Genomic DNA, 17205 nt, shown 5'->3' on the forward strand with positions numbered 1-17205 from the left:
TTAGGAGAAAACCCCAAGGCAAGGACTAAGCATGGAAACATATATGAAATTGCACATTGATTTCACTCTCAAAGGTAGAATTTCTTTGGAACTCCCCCCAATTCACCCCTCTTCAACTCAGAGCAGTTAGTCAAGGCACCCTTAGCGACAAAGAGCTAGCTTTTGGCCCCCCTCACACTCATTGTATCATGAATGTAAACAATGAGGTTTACTGTCAGTGATTCCAATAAGAATAATTATTTTGTTTTGAGAAAATGTTAAATTTTACTGTCCCTGCTGGAATATTATCAAATTATTTTTCTAAACATGGGATTTGATTGGATTAGTCTTGGATTATTTTAGAGTCCAGACACAGCCCCCTGACTCCTCAGTGTCTCCATCTGATGGTATTGTGAGGACAGAATATAGCTCTCTTTAAATTGGAATATTTTCTAATCCACTGTTTGTTTCAGAGGGAGGGGAAAATTTTTCCAGTCCAACTGTGAGATGCAGAGGGTTAGCAGATTGGTAGCAGACTCAGTCAAATCTCCAAAAAAAACCCCTGGAATTTTCATAAATTAAAATTGATGGGACCCAAGAATATCTTGGCTCCCTCCACCCCAATTCTTCCCAGCCAAACTTCTAGAGATACCCAAAGCTCCCACTCTTTCTGCTTCAATATTTCACAGGCAAATTTCTTCAAGAGCCTCAAAGCCCCTATTCTTCCTTTGGTTCACATAGATAGAACACTTATATTTTCTTAATAATCCCTTCTTATATTGTTTTAGCCTGGTCTTTCCCAATCCGCTGCCCTCCCTCACCCCACAAATTCCAAATCTCCTCAATAAGGGAGAAATTAATTCTATTTTATTATTAAACAAATGCCAATTGGATTGTGGAAATAAACCAATATTTGAAAGAAAGTGTATGCTTTATAATCTCCCAATCCCTGCTTGCCAAATGCAATAAAGCACATCTTTCCGAGTCCCTCTCCAGACTGGTTTTGGGATTGTCTCTAAGTTTGTGCCACTATTTGCATCCCTCCCCCCACTACACACTCTTGATCTTCACTTAGGGCCAGTCACCCAATACAGGATAAGGTCACTTATCTGTTCTCAGGGTTTCATTTGCGTCATTGTGGATAGTTCTCTGAAAATATCTGCTGAATGTGCAGCGACAGTCAAAAAAGCTAACAGAATGTTAGGAACCATTAGGAAAGGGATAGATAGTAAGACAGAAAATATCATAATGCAACTATATACATCCATGGTACTTTTGCACCTTGAATACTGCATGCAGTTCTGGTCACCCACATCTCAAAAAGATATATAAGAACTGGAAAAAGTAGAAAGAAAAGCAACAACAGTGATTACGGGTATGAAACAGCTTCCATCTGAGGAGAGATTAAAAAACCTGAGACTTTTTATCTTGGAAAAGAGATGACTAAAGGGGGATCTGACAGAGGTCTATAAAATCATGAATGGTGTAGAGAAAGTGAATAAGGAAGTATTGTTTACCCTTTCCTCACAATACAAAAACCAGGGGTTATCCAATGAAATTAATAGGCAGCAAATTTAAAACAAACATAAGATAGTATTTCTTTACACAATGCACAGTCAACCTGTGGCACTTGTTGCCAGGGAATGTAGTGAAGGCTAAAAATATAACTGCGTTTTAAAAAAAAAGAAGTAGATAAGTTCATGGAGGAGCCAAGATCGTCAGGAATGCAATCCTATGCTCTGAGTATCCCAAACTTCTGCCTGTCAGTGGCTGGGACTGGGTGATGGGATAGATCACTTGATAAATTGTCCTGTTCTGTTCATTTTCTCTGAAGTATCTGACACTGGCCTCTTTTGGAAGACAGGATACTGGGCTAGATGGCCCACTGGTCTGACACAGTATCGGCATTCTTATGTTCTTAAAAATTATACACCAAATATTAAAAATCATAGGGTTGATGCATTTATACGCCACAGTTGTTTGCAGTGGCATTCAATATATTTCTTTATACACCACACACTTTCATTGTTATGCCCAGGGATGAAACACCCAACTCCCTGAGAGTAGCACAGCTAAATACACAAGCACATCACTGACAAAGTATATTATCAACACATATCATATTGTGTTAGGCAATAAAATAATTGTTTTGCAATACAATGTCCAGAAATGTACTTACCCTTCCAACATCTATCTTAGCTCGACTATTTTTAATTCAAGTAAGAGTTCATACATCTTTGACATGGAGTTATTGATTGCAAGAACAATCAGGACAACCTCTGGTCTATACATTTGGGTCGCCTAAAATGGAGCAAATGTATTTCAAATGATACCCTCTCTGCCTTGACGAGCAAGGCTAAACATTACTGTGCCCATATCACATAGAGCTGGATATATGCTTAAAGTGATATTTCTTGGACGTGTTTGCAATTGTATGTCATCAAAAGCTTTTCCACATGTCTAACTTCATTAGCATTTTAATCTTATCCAAATAGTAATTAAATTGAATTAGTGCATCACTGGCTAGTGTAAATCTAACTGGTTTATTTAAAAAAAAAAAAAAAAAAAAAAAGGAAAATGAATAATCTACTATTTTTAGATATAGAAAGACGATTCTGTAATGCCCAAGTAAATGGACATCTTCCTGCTGACTTCACTGACTGTGTGTTGTATCAGGCCCATGGGGCTCTCTCATTCAATAGTAAAGTTCCATTTTTATTTCTGTTCTTTTTTGTATGTAGACACATTGCATCATCAGAAATCTCCTAGGTTGCTAAAGTGCGGAAGCCAAGTATTATGATGGGCATGTTAGCATGGTGTCCTCATATACCTGATTTGGTAATTACCATCTGCCTTCTTAAATTTCCCTTGCAGTTTCAACTAGACACAGTATTCTTCTCTATTTCCTTTCCTAAACTACTGTTTTAAGATGTGTTGTGCTGTTAATACGGTACAAATTTGTGATTAAAAATCTAGGAGGACTCCTAGGGTTTCCTTCCCCAAACACACACATTTTACCACTGATTCATTGCATGGCCTGGGGCTAATCAGTTAACCTCACTATACCTCTTTATTATAGTCACAAATGGAACAAACAAATAGAAGCTTCTGATTAATATTACCACTTGCTTTCCTTTCAACAACTTTTTATAAAGATTGGAAAAGATAAGGGTTACATTTATTAAATTATTTTTGTTGCAAAATGACATTAAAAAACCATCTCTGATGCCTATATTCTGAAACCACACATAATTACAATTAGCAGAACAGCAGCAAAATCATGATTGAGGCAAGAATGTACTTTTTTGCTTTCACAACCTCGCATAGACCATAGGGATAAGAATATAGCAGCTTGAGATATTCATTGCATGTGGTTCTTCCTTCTATCATTAACACATTTGAAATAATGTCAAATTAGGTCCTGACCCTCTATTTTTAGGATTAAATTAGGCCCATCCTAATTCTGCTTTAAGTAGTACAGCAGACAATCATTTAAATCAAAATTCAGTTCCAAATTTCCTCGTCTTGCCACTCACATGCAATATAGGACAGCTGTCTGTATTTCAGACTGTGGGTCTGTTTCCCAGGTAGGGGAGCCTTAATTGGATTCCCAAATGCCACAGTTTGACATTCTAAGTAGCTGGAGAGGGGATTTTACATATCCACATTTCTAGTCAAACGCCCAATTGCACCCGAAATTAGATGCCCAAATTTGAAAACGGCTCCTTGACGCTAGTAATCTTACAAGATTTAAGGCCTGATTCAAAGCTCAATGAACTCTACCAACAGACTCCCATGGACTTCGGATGATAGGTCCTTAGTGCCTAGAAACCTTATAGTGGAAGAAGTTCACTACTTCAAGAAATATTATTGTAATGACGGTTACTTTCACTTATCCTCTGTTCGAGCACCAGAAAAAAACTGTAGCTCGTACCAGTCACTGACGATAGTGCAGATTAGGAAGGATTGACACAGTATAGCATAGGGCACTAAACTAGAAGATGATGAAGATACACTGATTTCATTAATTTCAGCACCTCCCTGTAGCTATTCTCACAGTTCATCTTCTGAGACCACATAACTCAGATACACCTGTACACTTTCTGGAAACAAATCCAAGCTGGGAGTATGGCAGTCCCCTAACGTGATAGGGTATTACAGAGATAGGCAAGTTTAGATCAATTAAAACCTGGATAAATGTCCACCTCAACTGCCAATGACTTAAACTGAGAAAATGGAGCTTGCAGAAGAAATATCCTTGTAAATAGATCTCCCCTCCATCTATATCCATTTTCTAGAGAACTAAAAGCACACATTTTTGACATGGAATTAAACTTCAGATTAAAAAGTGTGTGTGGTAGGCACGGTGGAAGAGGAGAATAAATAAGAACATCAGTGGACAGAAGGAAATAGTAGATCAGAAGGGGAAAGAGTGCCTGCTCATCATCTGTCTTACTGGAGAGACTGCCAGATACTTACACAGCCAATGAACAATGTCATTTATGAACCTAGTTGGTAAGCATATGCAGGTTACAGTGTTTGTCGTGATAAGCTAACTCTGAATCTGTCTGGTGAGGAAACTAATAGAAACTGGCTAAAATAATCCAGCTGGAGTTTGCAAAAGGACTGATCCAAAGTCCATTGAAGACAATAGGATATTTTGCATTGATTTCAGTGACAGCTTTGGATCAGGTTCTAAAAAAGTGCTTCTGAAACTTTTAAAAATTTCCTAAATTAAAATATGTCCTCTAAATAATCACACTCTCTGTCTTTTTACCTCTCCATTTCTGTCCTGATTTTTTATTAAATAAGTTGGTAATCATGTTCAGAGGCTCTTACACCAAAAAGGTGCACTCACAAGGAATACTACGCAGTCCAGTTCTTTGTAATAAAGAGAGCTATACATTGGCAGACTTTTATTACAGAGGATATATTTAATTGCCCTGCAATCTAAACTGTTGTACAAACCATGTCCAGTTTATCTTGCTTGTTTGCTTATTTTCCCCTTGCTGGGTCACATAGGGGAACATCCTTTTATGGTGCCAGACTTTGTTTTAACTCAGTTCTTTAAAATAATGTAGTATTTAGTACATGGTCTTCCACTACCAAATCCCATTTTAAAAAAAGAGAATGATTTTACAAGCCACATTACAGTGTAATAGCACAACTGATGAGAGTTCTTAAATTGGTGAATTGTTTTCTAACTATAAAATTACAATTGAAAAATGTAATCCTACAAATTTGGGCAATGACCTGACCTTTCCACTGATGTGGTTGTGTTCATTGTGCCATTTATAGCTTTAATTCTAATATAGGCCAAATATGTTTAGAATTCCATCCTGCCAATCACCTCATTTACATCTTAGCTAAAGGGACTGACTGTTCTAATCATTAGAGTGCCTACATAACATGGGTTCGGGCACTGTAGAAATGTATAGAGAGAAATAAAAAGGCTTATGGCACTTTTTGCAAAAATAGGGATCTGCTGCATTTGATTTGCTTGAGCTCCCATTAGCATTAAAGAGAGTGTGTGTAAAATATAATTTCCCATTCTAAAAATGCCTTCTAAGCCTTTATTGGGAATGAGTAGAGGAAAAGGAGAGGATGTCAGCATCATGGAATGCCTTTACTCACAAGCATACCTATGTCGATTAACTGTTTCCCCTGTTTTGTTAGCCCTACGCTGCACATTTATTCTCTGTTAATGTATGCAGTCTTGGGTCAGGTATTGACTACCAACCAGAGGTCTTGGGCCTAAGCCAATTCCTTAGCTACAACACATTGCTAGAGTTTTATTACTGTAAGTCACTGGGTTCACAAATTGACAGCATGAACTGTACACGTATAACTAAGCACTTAAGCTATATGCAACTGGTATTTGTTAGCAAATAAATTTGAGATGGAGGAGAGGTGTAATGTAAAATTAAAAGAGATTGTAAAAAAGAAAAAAAAAAAAAAAAAGACAAACTGCTATACATTTGATTTCTGACCTAATGTGGGGTGTGTTTTTTTTTTAAATCTATGATGTAATATAAGTGGAATTAAGATACACTAAAACAATATTTACTCCTACAATTCTCATGGAAAGACTATGGAATTGAAGCCATAAATAAAGTTAGAAATAAATACTACAAAATACTTTAACAATAATCACATTTAGTGCAAATTCTGGTGATATAGCCAGCAGAGCAAGGAAAAGATACTATGGGTATGTCTACACTGATGGCGGCAAAATCGCCACTGTCAGATTGACCTTTCTGGATCAATTGAGTGGTCAGGGTATACCTGCTCAATCGATCCAGACGTCGACGCTGTAAAACCACCCACTCAAGTGGTGTAGCACTGTGTCGATGGGAACGCACTTCTTGTCCGCGCAGTGCAGTGACAGGAGTTACGCAAGCTACTCTGCGTAGCTTGCGTAACTCCCGTCGACTGCCACCGAATCGCTAGGTAAGTGTAGACCAGGATTCTGTCTCATATGGAGTGAAATCCTGGTGCCATTGACTTTCATGGGGACTGGAGACCAGGAAGTAATAGAGTTACTGCTTCACACCACAGAAGTCCAAACATTTGTCAGGGCACCTTTAATAGATTTCTAAAGGACATGTTGCCAAATTTTATTTTCCTTTAATGGATGCCATTTCAATTGGATTTCAGAAAGCAGGAAGAGGCCTGTAATTTTCACACTGGGCCTACTCCTGCTCCTTTCAAAGCCAAAGGCAAAAATTCCCATTGACTTCAATAGTAGTTTTTCCTTTGATCTCAGTGGAGACGGGGTCAGAGTTAAGGGAGCAAAATTCAGTTTATAGATGTTTAAACTCTGATTTGTATTTTAACGTTACTGGGAGTGTTACCAAAAAAAAAAAAAAAAAGTGTTAGAGCCATACATTAAAAATGTACCTCTAATTAAAAGTCTGATTATCATACCCTCAAGAAGTTTGCTTAAGGAACCTTTGACTTTTGGTTAATTATTATTATAATAACTTAAAAAATGCATCTTTCCCACTAACACATTTTAAAGTATGTTAAGTATTGCAGGTAAGTTAGCTATTTTTGTAGAAATTGTGTTGGTTTCAAACACAAGCTGACAGCACAAGTTAGCTCTTATTAAAGTTAGCATATCAGTCAACTCATATTCCATTTTTTCCCTATAAAAATGAAATAACTGCTGTGCACCTTGCTGGTACTTAAAGAACAAACACAAGATTACTCTCTCACCATGGTATATGACATTATGGGAAAAGTTTTCAAAAGCACCTATGTAACAGGCTCCAACATACTTAAGTCACTTTGAAAATATTCCTCTAGATTTCAGGTACTTTCATTGGAGTAAAAATCAGAATATAAAGTAGAAAGAAAAATACTCAATTTCAAAAATTCATAGTGTTCATTTATTACCTCTAGTAACATATTATACTGTATAAATACTCTATCCTTGTTATATGTCCTTTTAAAAAAGCGATAACTTAGAAGATCACAAGAAGTATAAAAATAAATAGGTTCATTATATGCATTTATTACAAATTATAACCCTTCCCAGAAGGAAAAGAAATATAAAATACTTATAAAGTATGCATAATTTATAGTAATATATTTTACTATATACATATGGAAAGCCATATTCTCTCATAGTCTATGGACTGGCACAAACTTTTAATTACGTAACTGCTAGTGTACTGCTGTGGATGGACCTGCTATCCTTCAGCTTTGTCTTTCCCGCCTTATAAAAATGATTTGAGCACTATAAAAATATTAGATGTCACATATTAGATTCCCATTCATATTGGGAATTTTTCTCCCTTTGATCTGTCTCTAGCATAACACAAATAAGTAAGCTAGTACTGGTCAGAACATGGTAAGAAGTGAGAACTTGAGACAGTGCTCAAACCTTCACTGTCATAACTCTGTTGACCAGTAGGGTAGAACAAAAGTTAAACCAAAGAAACCAGTGGTTTTGTCAGGAGGCACAAAAAGCAACAACTTTTAGACAGTATCTGTTCCATGAAGATCGCTAATTACTCCAGCTTTGTAGATAATGTATGTCACTATGACTACATTGGCATGGATGAGAGAAATGCATAAAAAGATTGGGGTGATACAAAGAGGATTAAACATAGAACATTCTAGTTGTCTGCAGTTTATGTTAGCGTGATTGTTCTTGATCTTTTTGACTCTTTACTTGTGGAGAATATGGCTTTATTTTATATAAAACTAATCTCTGAAACAATAGCAGCCATGAACATAGTTGAAACTCCTTTTCCAATCCTGTTTTTTGTCCTTTGTGAGGTAGGTAAGCCGTGACCAATTATTTTAAGCTTTAGATAAAAGTTGTCTTGTCCCTTCTGCCCCTATCCAATCCCCCCAAAAAGCCACCCACATAAAAAAACCTAGGGACTTGAATGGTACCACAACACAAATCTAAACGAAAGGGTGGAGGGGAAGCCGGGAATCTGAAATGTTTACTTAAACTCCATTTGGCCTCTGCTTATGTTTTCTTTAACTTGTAACAGACTTAAAAAGGAAATGATAATGCCTTAGGGCTTTATCTACTGAAGATGAAAGAGTTAGTAACATTGGTTTGCTATGCTATCAAATCTGCACTGGGCAGGATATTTTTATGATGCAACACCACTGTAAAATAATTTGTACTGTCCCCTCTCAATGAATCCTCACCATGAATGTTAAATGCAAGATACATGTGTTACCTCTAACTCTCTTGTTTTCAGTGCATTGTTCTGAAAAAGAAGTCTTTAGCTTTCCCAACTGGATACTATTTAACTACATTTTGTAACATTGCAAAAGTCTATTAAATGTTTAGGTTTCTTTAAAGGGTCGCAGCTTTCTTGTGGCAACGTACTGCCATCATGAGACATACATTTTAATAATCTCTTCTTGTAACCTTTCCCACATGTCTTAGAACACGGTGACCAGTCTCCCAATTGCCATTGTGGGCATGGCATGTCTGCACACAGTCGGAGATCATTTGGTTTGAGTTCTTTCGCACAGTCTGTGGAAGACTGCCCATTAAGGTCTCTGCATTCTACAGATCTTCTTTGCCAACCAGATCCACATGACTTTGAACATTCTCCCCATTCCTCAATAACCCATTCAGATAAGATAGTCTCCTTGATGGCGTTAAAAGATTCCCTCTTTTTACTGGGAGTTTTCTCAGACCCAGACTGTAGTGGTTTCTTCACAAAATACGTATATTTGATTTTAGGTTGAGGTGAGTCACCCACAGTAAGGACCTGAATGGTTAAAGGTTCCTTCAGTGGGCTGAAGCTGCGGATTCGTTCCAAAGCTGCAGATGAGCCACTGTACCTCAAAACATTGCCTTTATGAGTAATGTCTTGTTCCAATGTTGATAGAGTATAGTCACCATTAAGAATATATGTGCCATCAGCAGCTTTAACAGCAAGGAAACTGCCATCATGCCGTGAACCCCTGTTATTTCGTTGCTTAACTTCAATGTTGGTTGCTCCAGCAGGAATGGTGACAACATCATGATAACCAGGTCTACAAGAGAACAAAGTGCAAATATTGAGTCCACTCATTAAGGCTTCAATTTAGCAAAACACTACATTTTGAGCTTTACCTTATGCACATGCTCAAGTCCAATTAACTTCAGTAGGACACAAGCATGTGCATAAATGCTTTGTTGAATCACATCCTAAATTACTGCTACAATAGAGGAAGTCCGTGTATAATGCACTTAATTTAATCAGGACTTCATTTAAATTTAAATTACTGTAAACTTATAAACTGATTTTAAAACATCAAATTTCAATTTTAAGTGCAAATTGAGCCAATACCTTACTGGCCTTGAAACAGAAAGGTTATTTTACAAGATATAACTACTGCAGATCAAAAGAGTAACCGTATTTCTAAACTTACTTTGCATTAACGAATGTGCCAGACACTTTCTTACAGGTAGATCCATTGCCTCCACAGATACCACATTTGTCAAACTTCTTATTGGAGCCTATCATTCGATCACAGCCAGCCTTTACACATTGTCCCTGCACACAGACAGAAGTGGAATCTGGGCTACATGAGGTGCCATCCACAACCTATAAAAATTAAAAAGTAATAGTGCCTTGGATTAGAACATGGACACTTATTTGCAAAGACTGATAACAGAATTAAAATATGGATGCAACATGTCTCCCACCCATCCATATTCTCAAGAGATCTAATGTTAAAAATAAAACTAACTTATTAGTTTAAAGTATGCAGTGCTACTTCATTCCACTTGCAACACTAAAATGCCATGGTAACAAGAAAAAATGATTTAATTGCAGTGTTTATCAAAGGTACAACTTTAATTGTGTAAGTACATATAAGGAAGGGCATTTCTTCCTAAAGCCAGCTGGGGACAGTCTTGGGCCATGAAGCGTAAAGCTAGCCCTTTCAACAGTATCCTACCTAGCATATAGCTATAGAAGCTATTTTTTCTTATTTTAATCTTGCTAAGCCATTGGTTCACAGTATTTTATGGTAATGAGTTGGCACTGCCTAGATATATTACCTTAAAATGTATTTCCCTTTGTCTGTTTTAAGATGTCAGCCTTTTAGGAATTAGGTGAGACAAAAAAGATATTTAACCTGAGGCTGAAGGATCTATGGAAAGTTGGATTAAAAAAAAGATAAAAACCCAAATGTTCTGTACAAATCCCAGTGTGATAAAATGTGGTAAGCCTGGGTTTAAAAAGTGGTGACTGAGTTTGAAGGAAGTGTGTCCATATATTTAAATCTAGTTTGTATTGATGGGATTAAAGTAGTTGTAGAACAGGAGGAGGGGAAAATCTGGTTGATATGTTTTAAAAGCTTATGACTAAATATTTTAGTTTGCACATCCTTTGATTCCACTGGGGGGAGGGGCGGGAGAGGGAACCCAGAAAAGGTAAGAATTCCTGTTGATAATTTAGTGTATAACACAGATCTTAAAAAATACCTTAGGCTGCAGAACAAAGAAATATCCAGTTCCTTTTGCTCGGCAAACAAGTTTGCATCTGTCCTTTGGAGAGACTCCAGCAAACTTGGGTGTCCATTCCACTGCAGGTCCACTTCCAAAAGGGGATTTGGAAATATCATTGTGTGTTTCACATTGTTCTTCTCTGAAGGTTTTGCCTGCATATAGGAAAAATATTAGGTAGACATTAGATCTTCATCTTTAATTATTTCTCCTACCCCACATCATCTCTGCTGCCCCCAAGAACCCCTTCCTCCAGGTCAAAGATCAACTCCAACTTACCATTATTATCTGGACAGTCTTCAATATTACATGATCTGTATTGCACACGTTTGCCTTCACAGTACTTTCCTCCATTCTTTGGAACAGGATTATCACACTCTCTAAAGGAGTACTGCACTCCACCGCCACATGTCCTTGAGCAGTCTCCCCAGGATCCCCATGATCCCCAGCCTCCATGGACAGGGGTCTAAAATGATAAACAGTAAATATATATAACAACCACACTAAAACGCTTAAATAAGCTGACCTCTTGCACAAGACTCCTTTTATAACTACCACCCTCAAATTTACTCTTGTTATCAGAAATCAAAATTATGCATCTCATTGAAATATTATTGCCTATTCTTGGTTTTAAAAAATACTTACATCATAATGCTTCTTCTCAGTCTTGTTTACACACTTGCCATTCACACACCACTTCCCCTCTCCACAACTGGTGCCATCTGCCCAAGGAAAGTGTTTAGTTTGGCAAACGAGCAATCCTCCAGAGGTGCCAGTACACCACAAAGTTGTACACGTGCTGGCTGTGTCTGGACAATGTTTGGACTCATCTCCAAATGTAAACTGACACTGTCTGTTGGCATCATACAAAGTTCCAGGGAGATCAGAAGGGAGCTGTATAGGTTTGTGAGGCTTGTCCAGTAAACACTCACCTGGAGAAAAAACAGTCAATCAGCTAGTTTCAATGAGGGGGAAAAATGTATTTTATCTGTTGGATTGCACTTAGCTTTTTTGTTCGAATAATTGTTCAGCTTTCATTATATCAACAATTGTGTGAACCAATTAATTCCAGCAGGCATCTTTAATGTTATTAGCAGCCAAGTAAAAGTATAACCTTGCACTGGAGATCCCTAACAAATTGTTGTAAGGAGGGGACCACTTCCTTTTTAAAGAAGGAAGAAAGCAGATAAACTTTAAAAGCGGCATCTAAATGTAAGTGTACAAACTTAAATAGAAAGTTTAATAAACTCACCATGACCATTATCCAAAAATGTTGTAATCATGTAGGCACTGCATGGAGACCAAGGCTGGCTTCGATCCAGATTGGAAAGCATAGACGCCATCATGTGGGAATCCTGGCTTATACCATTAATACTGGCACACTGCTTTGCGTCGTCATGGGGCATGTTAAACACATGGCCTTAAAAAAAAAATTTTTTTTAGGAAGTCTGTTTTATGCATTAGTGAATATTCTTTTAAATGTTAGTTGTGAACTAATCATTGACTGCACTTTAGATAGTCAGATAATTCTTTAAGTATTTCCAAATTTTAAACAGATGCCACCTTATCTTTGCTTGTCTCATTTGCTAATCTAAGAAAGATGTTGTTCCTGCAATTGCAGTCAAAGCCACAGCTCCTACATACAGCTATCTGTAGAACAGGCTAATCCTGCAATCTGCCATATGCCACTGTCTCCTAGTGACTGACTTTAGAAGGAGTTGAAGGCACTCAATGTCTAACAGAACTAGGCCCTACATATGGACTATCACAAAATGAGATGTTTACTTCATGGTATCAGACTAATTTAAATGAATTCAAATTTCATGTCAAAATTGAATTACCTAATTCATGGGCTGTTGTGAAGGCAGCTTGCAAACCGTCGTCTTCTATGATAGAGCAACTGCGGTTTGGATCACAAATTGTTCCCACATCAGCCATCCCGAGGGTATCACATGTCTTGGCACCACAAAGGTCCTGTAAAAAAGAAGGTCTTTTCATTTAATCCAGTCAGAGACTTAATCTTGGCAAGAAGCATTCAACCTTGGCAGTTTGCCTTTACTTATGGAAAGAGCATAAAAATTCAGCATTTCAGTAGGTCCTATGGCAAAATTCTCCTTTGGAAGATGCAAAAGACTTGTACTCAGGAACAAATCCATAATTTCTACATTAAATCTTGTTAAACAATACATATATTAAGATATGTTGTGCATAAATTGCCTTTCATCTGAGATATCAGAACATCATAAAAGGTGGTTATTATCCCACTTGTTTGAATCAATAATGAATCCAATCTGAATCTGAATCTAAACGTGATTTTTCTGAAGACTGGAATTAAAATTTTAGGCTTGTTTTGTTTGTAAAAAGACCAAACTTTCCCTCTCCTTTTCCTTACCTGTCTGGTAAAGAGGATTGCTGTGTCATAGTGCTCCACGTGTCGGTCACTGGGTGGATTATGTTGCTTTTGCCAACTGCAGAAGTTCCTTAAGGTAAGGGCAGCATTAGAAGAAACATCAGGTCCCTTCTGCTCATCGTAGATGACCAAAATTTTTACCACCACTAGGCTAATAGAGTTTCGGATACTGGGATGTTTGTATAATTTGGCTGCCACAGACAACAGAGTCAGGAGATAGTGCTTCAGTCCACTGCCATGGAACTCTGCCATAGATTGGTCTGCTACAAGCATGGTTTCCACATAGCGAGGGCTGGACACAAATCTCTTTTTCCTTGTGCTTCCAGTTTCTGTATTAAAAAAGAAAAAGAGAAAATTGCATATGAATAGCCTGTCCAGAAACATATTACTTTATATTATCAAAATAAGGAACTTGAAGTAAATAAACAAAATACAGCAGCAAACAAAATTTGCATCTCATCTCGGACAGGAAACATTTTACCAGAGTTATTTTATTACAAAAGGAAAAATGACCTTAAAATGGAACACTAAGCTTGTGACTGCAATCTACATTTAAAATGGACATTTTTTTGTCCTCTGAAACCTGAGCAGCATAATCTTGCCCACTAAATTACCTTTGCTGATGCAATAAATCCTCAAGAGCAACCTTGGCCAAGAGCATATGATGTGAGCCTTTGCAAATGGAAGGGTGACTCAGAAGCCTGAATGAGATCATTGGACTCCACGTGGAAAGCACAGTGCAGGACTCGAGGCTCCTGCCAAGCAACTGGATTGCTACCATGAACCCCACAACTGCTCCACCTCTCTTACCCTACTAGGATACTGTGCCCTTGTCTGACTTTCAGCTCCACTCCCCTCTCCTCCCCCTTGCCATATACTACTCCAGTCAGATTATTAAACTTCCCCATTCACACCCCCTTTCTGACTGCCAAGCACTGTAACTTCCCCTCTCTTTGCTACACCTGGGTCACGGACACAACTAGTCGTTTTTGTGAATGAACATGCTGTACATGCATTACAAGGGCAACTAGGCGGTAGGATTCTTTTGTAACAACATTTACAACAAATGTGCCTTTGCTTGGGTCTATATTTTATATACACCCCCTATTCAGTGAGCCTGAGTCTCAATCCATTCATACCAGTGTAACTCAAATGACTTTAAAGGGGTTATTCCTGATTTTACACCCATGCAATTGAGATGACAGTCTTGGCTGTTGTTCATTCATCCCCCCTCACCCTCTATTTTTACGGTGTATGGTTTTTCATTGCACTAAACTTTTGTTCTTTCCCAATCCAACCAGCTGCCTGCTAGAGATTACAGGGAGAAAATACTTAATGTGTTGTGTTGGAAAGGAGTTTTATATATATATATATTTTCCCCCCCTGCCTGCTGGATGTGCTCGGAAGTAGACGGTGGAATTACCAAAAGAGCCGAAGGCTCTTCTGAAAACCCCTCCCCAGGATCTCTCAAACACGCACGCGATATTCACGCCCCTGCGGACGTGTCAATTTCAAGCCATCATCTCATCAGCCTGTCTGAGCCAGGCTTCTGCGAGGGTAAATGGGGGAGAAGCAGCGCGGGAGGCAAGCCGGGTCCCGGTACCTGTCTGGCTCACGTGCGCCTGTTCTGGCTCTGCGGCCAGGGGGAAGCTCTGGTCTGTCACCCCGCACTTGGAGCCGCCGCTCTGCTGGACCGGGCTTTGCAGCCGCCGGCGCAGGACGTGGAGCTGCTGCTGCTGGGAGGCGTTGGCCGGCTGGATGAAATACTCTTCCCCTTGCAAGTAGAAGGCGCCTCTGATCCCCTCGCAGAGGCTGAGGGCGGCGGCAGAGCCCGGGTCCCGGTTTACTGTGCCGGAGTAGAAGCAGCGCGCCAGGTCGGCTGCGGGTTGCTTCCCGAGAGGGGCTCCCTCCTCTTCCTCCTCCTCCTGGGGGCGCCTGCCGAAGTACTGCAGCCTGAAGTCCGGAGCCAGGAAGCTGCTGTCTGGCTCCAGCTCCAAGCTCAGCCGCTTCCCGAAGGCGTCCAGGCGATAGAGCCTCTTTGCAGCCGGCTCGGCCGCCGAGTCCAAGCGCACGGGCACGATCAGCTCCTGCTCCTCCCGCGGCGCGGGGCTGCAGCGAGCGGCCCGCGGGCAGAGGCAGAGCAGCGCCCCCAGTAGCAGGGAGGCGGCCCCCATGCTGCACGCCGGCGCTCGGGCGAAAGAGGCGCACGCGAAGCGCACGGAGCAGCCGGCTCGGGCCTCGCGGAGTTGAGTGCAGCGGTGGAGTGGCACTGCGAGCGGGGGGCTGCAGCCGGAGCGCGGCGCCCTCGGAGTCACTTCAGAGGCGGCACCGCCCTTGCCATGGCCAGCAGGGTGGGGAGGATGCAGCAGCAGGGGCTGGCTCGGCTCCCCCTTTCCTTGCGCTGCCGAGCAGGAGGGCAAGTTGGTGGCAGCAGAGGCTCCAGCTGCCAGGCTCGGCGCGTCTCCTCTCCGGGTCAGGGCGCAGCCGGGTCGCACGTCCGCAGCCCTGCGGTGGCGCTCAGGCTTTGGAGGGGGGTGGGAGTGGACTGGGGCGTCCCTTCTCGGCAAACTCGCCGGGCTCCGAGCGGCTCCGCGGTGCGGTGTGAGTGCAGGAGCCGGGGCAGCCCGGGCCGCCCTTTATGGGATTTGCCCGGGCAGCCCCCACCCCCCAGCCCCCCGCGTCTCCCCCGCCAGGCACCGCCCCCTAGGTCAGAGCTGCCGCTGGAGAGCTCTGAGCTCACTGCCTGTGCGTAGCCGTGGCTGCTGGCGCTCCGCCACGCGCAGTCCCGCCCCCCCCAGCGAGCCCGGCCGGACGGTACCTGCCCTGAGCGCTGAGCCCCGCGCGCCTCGGTCTCCTCCAGATCCCGGGGCCTTTTGCTCTTTGGCCGGGCCGCGAGGAGCCGGGGCTGCTGCTCCGCACAAAGGGGGCCCAGCCACCGCTGCCGCCTTCTCCTCCCCCCACCTCCCCGCCTGGCCTCTGCGCGCTTCCCTCGGCTAGGTTTTCCACGTCTGACGGAGACGCCTGGAGCTGCCCAGGGCTGCGGCAGAGGGGAGGGAGGAGACAGGTAGCGCGGGATCCCCCACGGCCGGGCAGATCCCTTCGTACCACTCCAAATTCCCCGGCCGCGCGGAGTTAGCCCCGGCCTTTGTCTGTCCCGGGGAGCTCTAATTGCACCCCCGGAGCCCCAGCCTGATTGTCTCTAGCCCCTACTTAAAATTCAAGGGAGGGGAAAGGAGGCATGGCCGGGTCCCCTCCCTCCCCAACACAGAGCCCCGTTCCCAAAAGGGCAGCGATGACATATTCCACCCTCTCACCCCCTGGGAGTGCGAGCAGTTGAATACTCAAGATCTGCTCCTGCAATCCAGAACTAGGCTAAAAGTGGCAGCCTGTGGCAGTCATTTCAAGACAAATGGGACAGTGTCACTGAACTTTCGATTGGTAGCATTTCTAAAGTTTTACAGCTCCATCAATTAATTCACTGTGCTCCCATTCACTTGATAATTTTGGGCAGATCCAGCAATGTTTCACAGTCAAATTCTGTGACTATGGCTCAGTGCAAAGACATTTATTTTTCCTTCCAGTTACTCATTTTCAGACTTCTTCATAGTTACCCTGCAGCAAGCTGGAACTAGTGGTTAACTAGTTTATATATTATGTAAGTACAGATGAAAGGAAAACAATCTTTAAAGTGAAGTGATGTCTAGGAGCCTGAGGATTTTTTTGGTAAGCAGTGAGTTTCCATCCAGCTTCCTGCTCTTTCACAGTCCTCATAATGATTACAATCTGTTATGCACCTGTAGTTCTGGGAAATGATTCCTTTTAAAATCACTTAAACAGATAT

General features: G+C 41.2%; 1 protein-coding gene across 1 annotated transcript; it reads right to left on the reverse strand.

The window, feature by feature from the left end:
- Window positions 1–7362: 7362 nt before the first annotated feature.
- Window positions 7363–15909, reverse strand: ADAMTS1 (ADAM metallopeptidase with thrombospondin type 1 motif 1). Its single transcript, XM_067538220.1, has 9 exons — window positions 14968–15909; window positions 13347–13693; window positions 12796–12928; window positions 12207–12374; window positions 11600–11886; window positions 11234–11420; window positions 10934–11109; window positions 9874–10049; window positions 7363–9495 (listed from the first exon to the last, which is right to left on the reverse strand). Exons 1-9 carry the CDS (start codon window positions 15536–15538, stop codon window positions 8754–8756), a joined length of 2787 nt encoding a protein of 928 aa, XP_067394321.1. The 5' UTR covers window positions 15539–15909; the 3' UTR covers window positions 7363–8753.
- Between the last annotated feature and the right edge of the window lie 1296 nt (window positions 15910–17205).

The sequence above is a fragment of the Emydura macquarii genome, unplaced genomic scaffold, assembly GCF_026122565.2.
Source record: "Emydura macquarii macquarii isolate MOO-44397 ecotype Brisbane River unplaced genomic scaffold, CSIRO-AGI_Emac_v2 contig_476, whole genome shotgun sequence".
In the NCBI taxonomy this organism is placed as follows: Eukaryota; Metazoa; Chordata; order Testudines; family Chelidae; genus Emydura; species Emydura macquarii.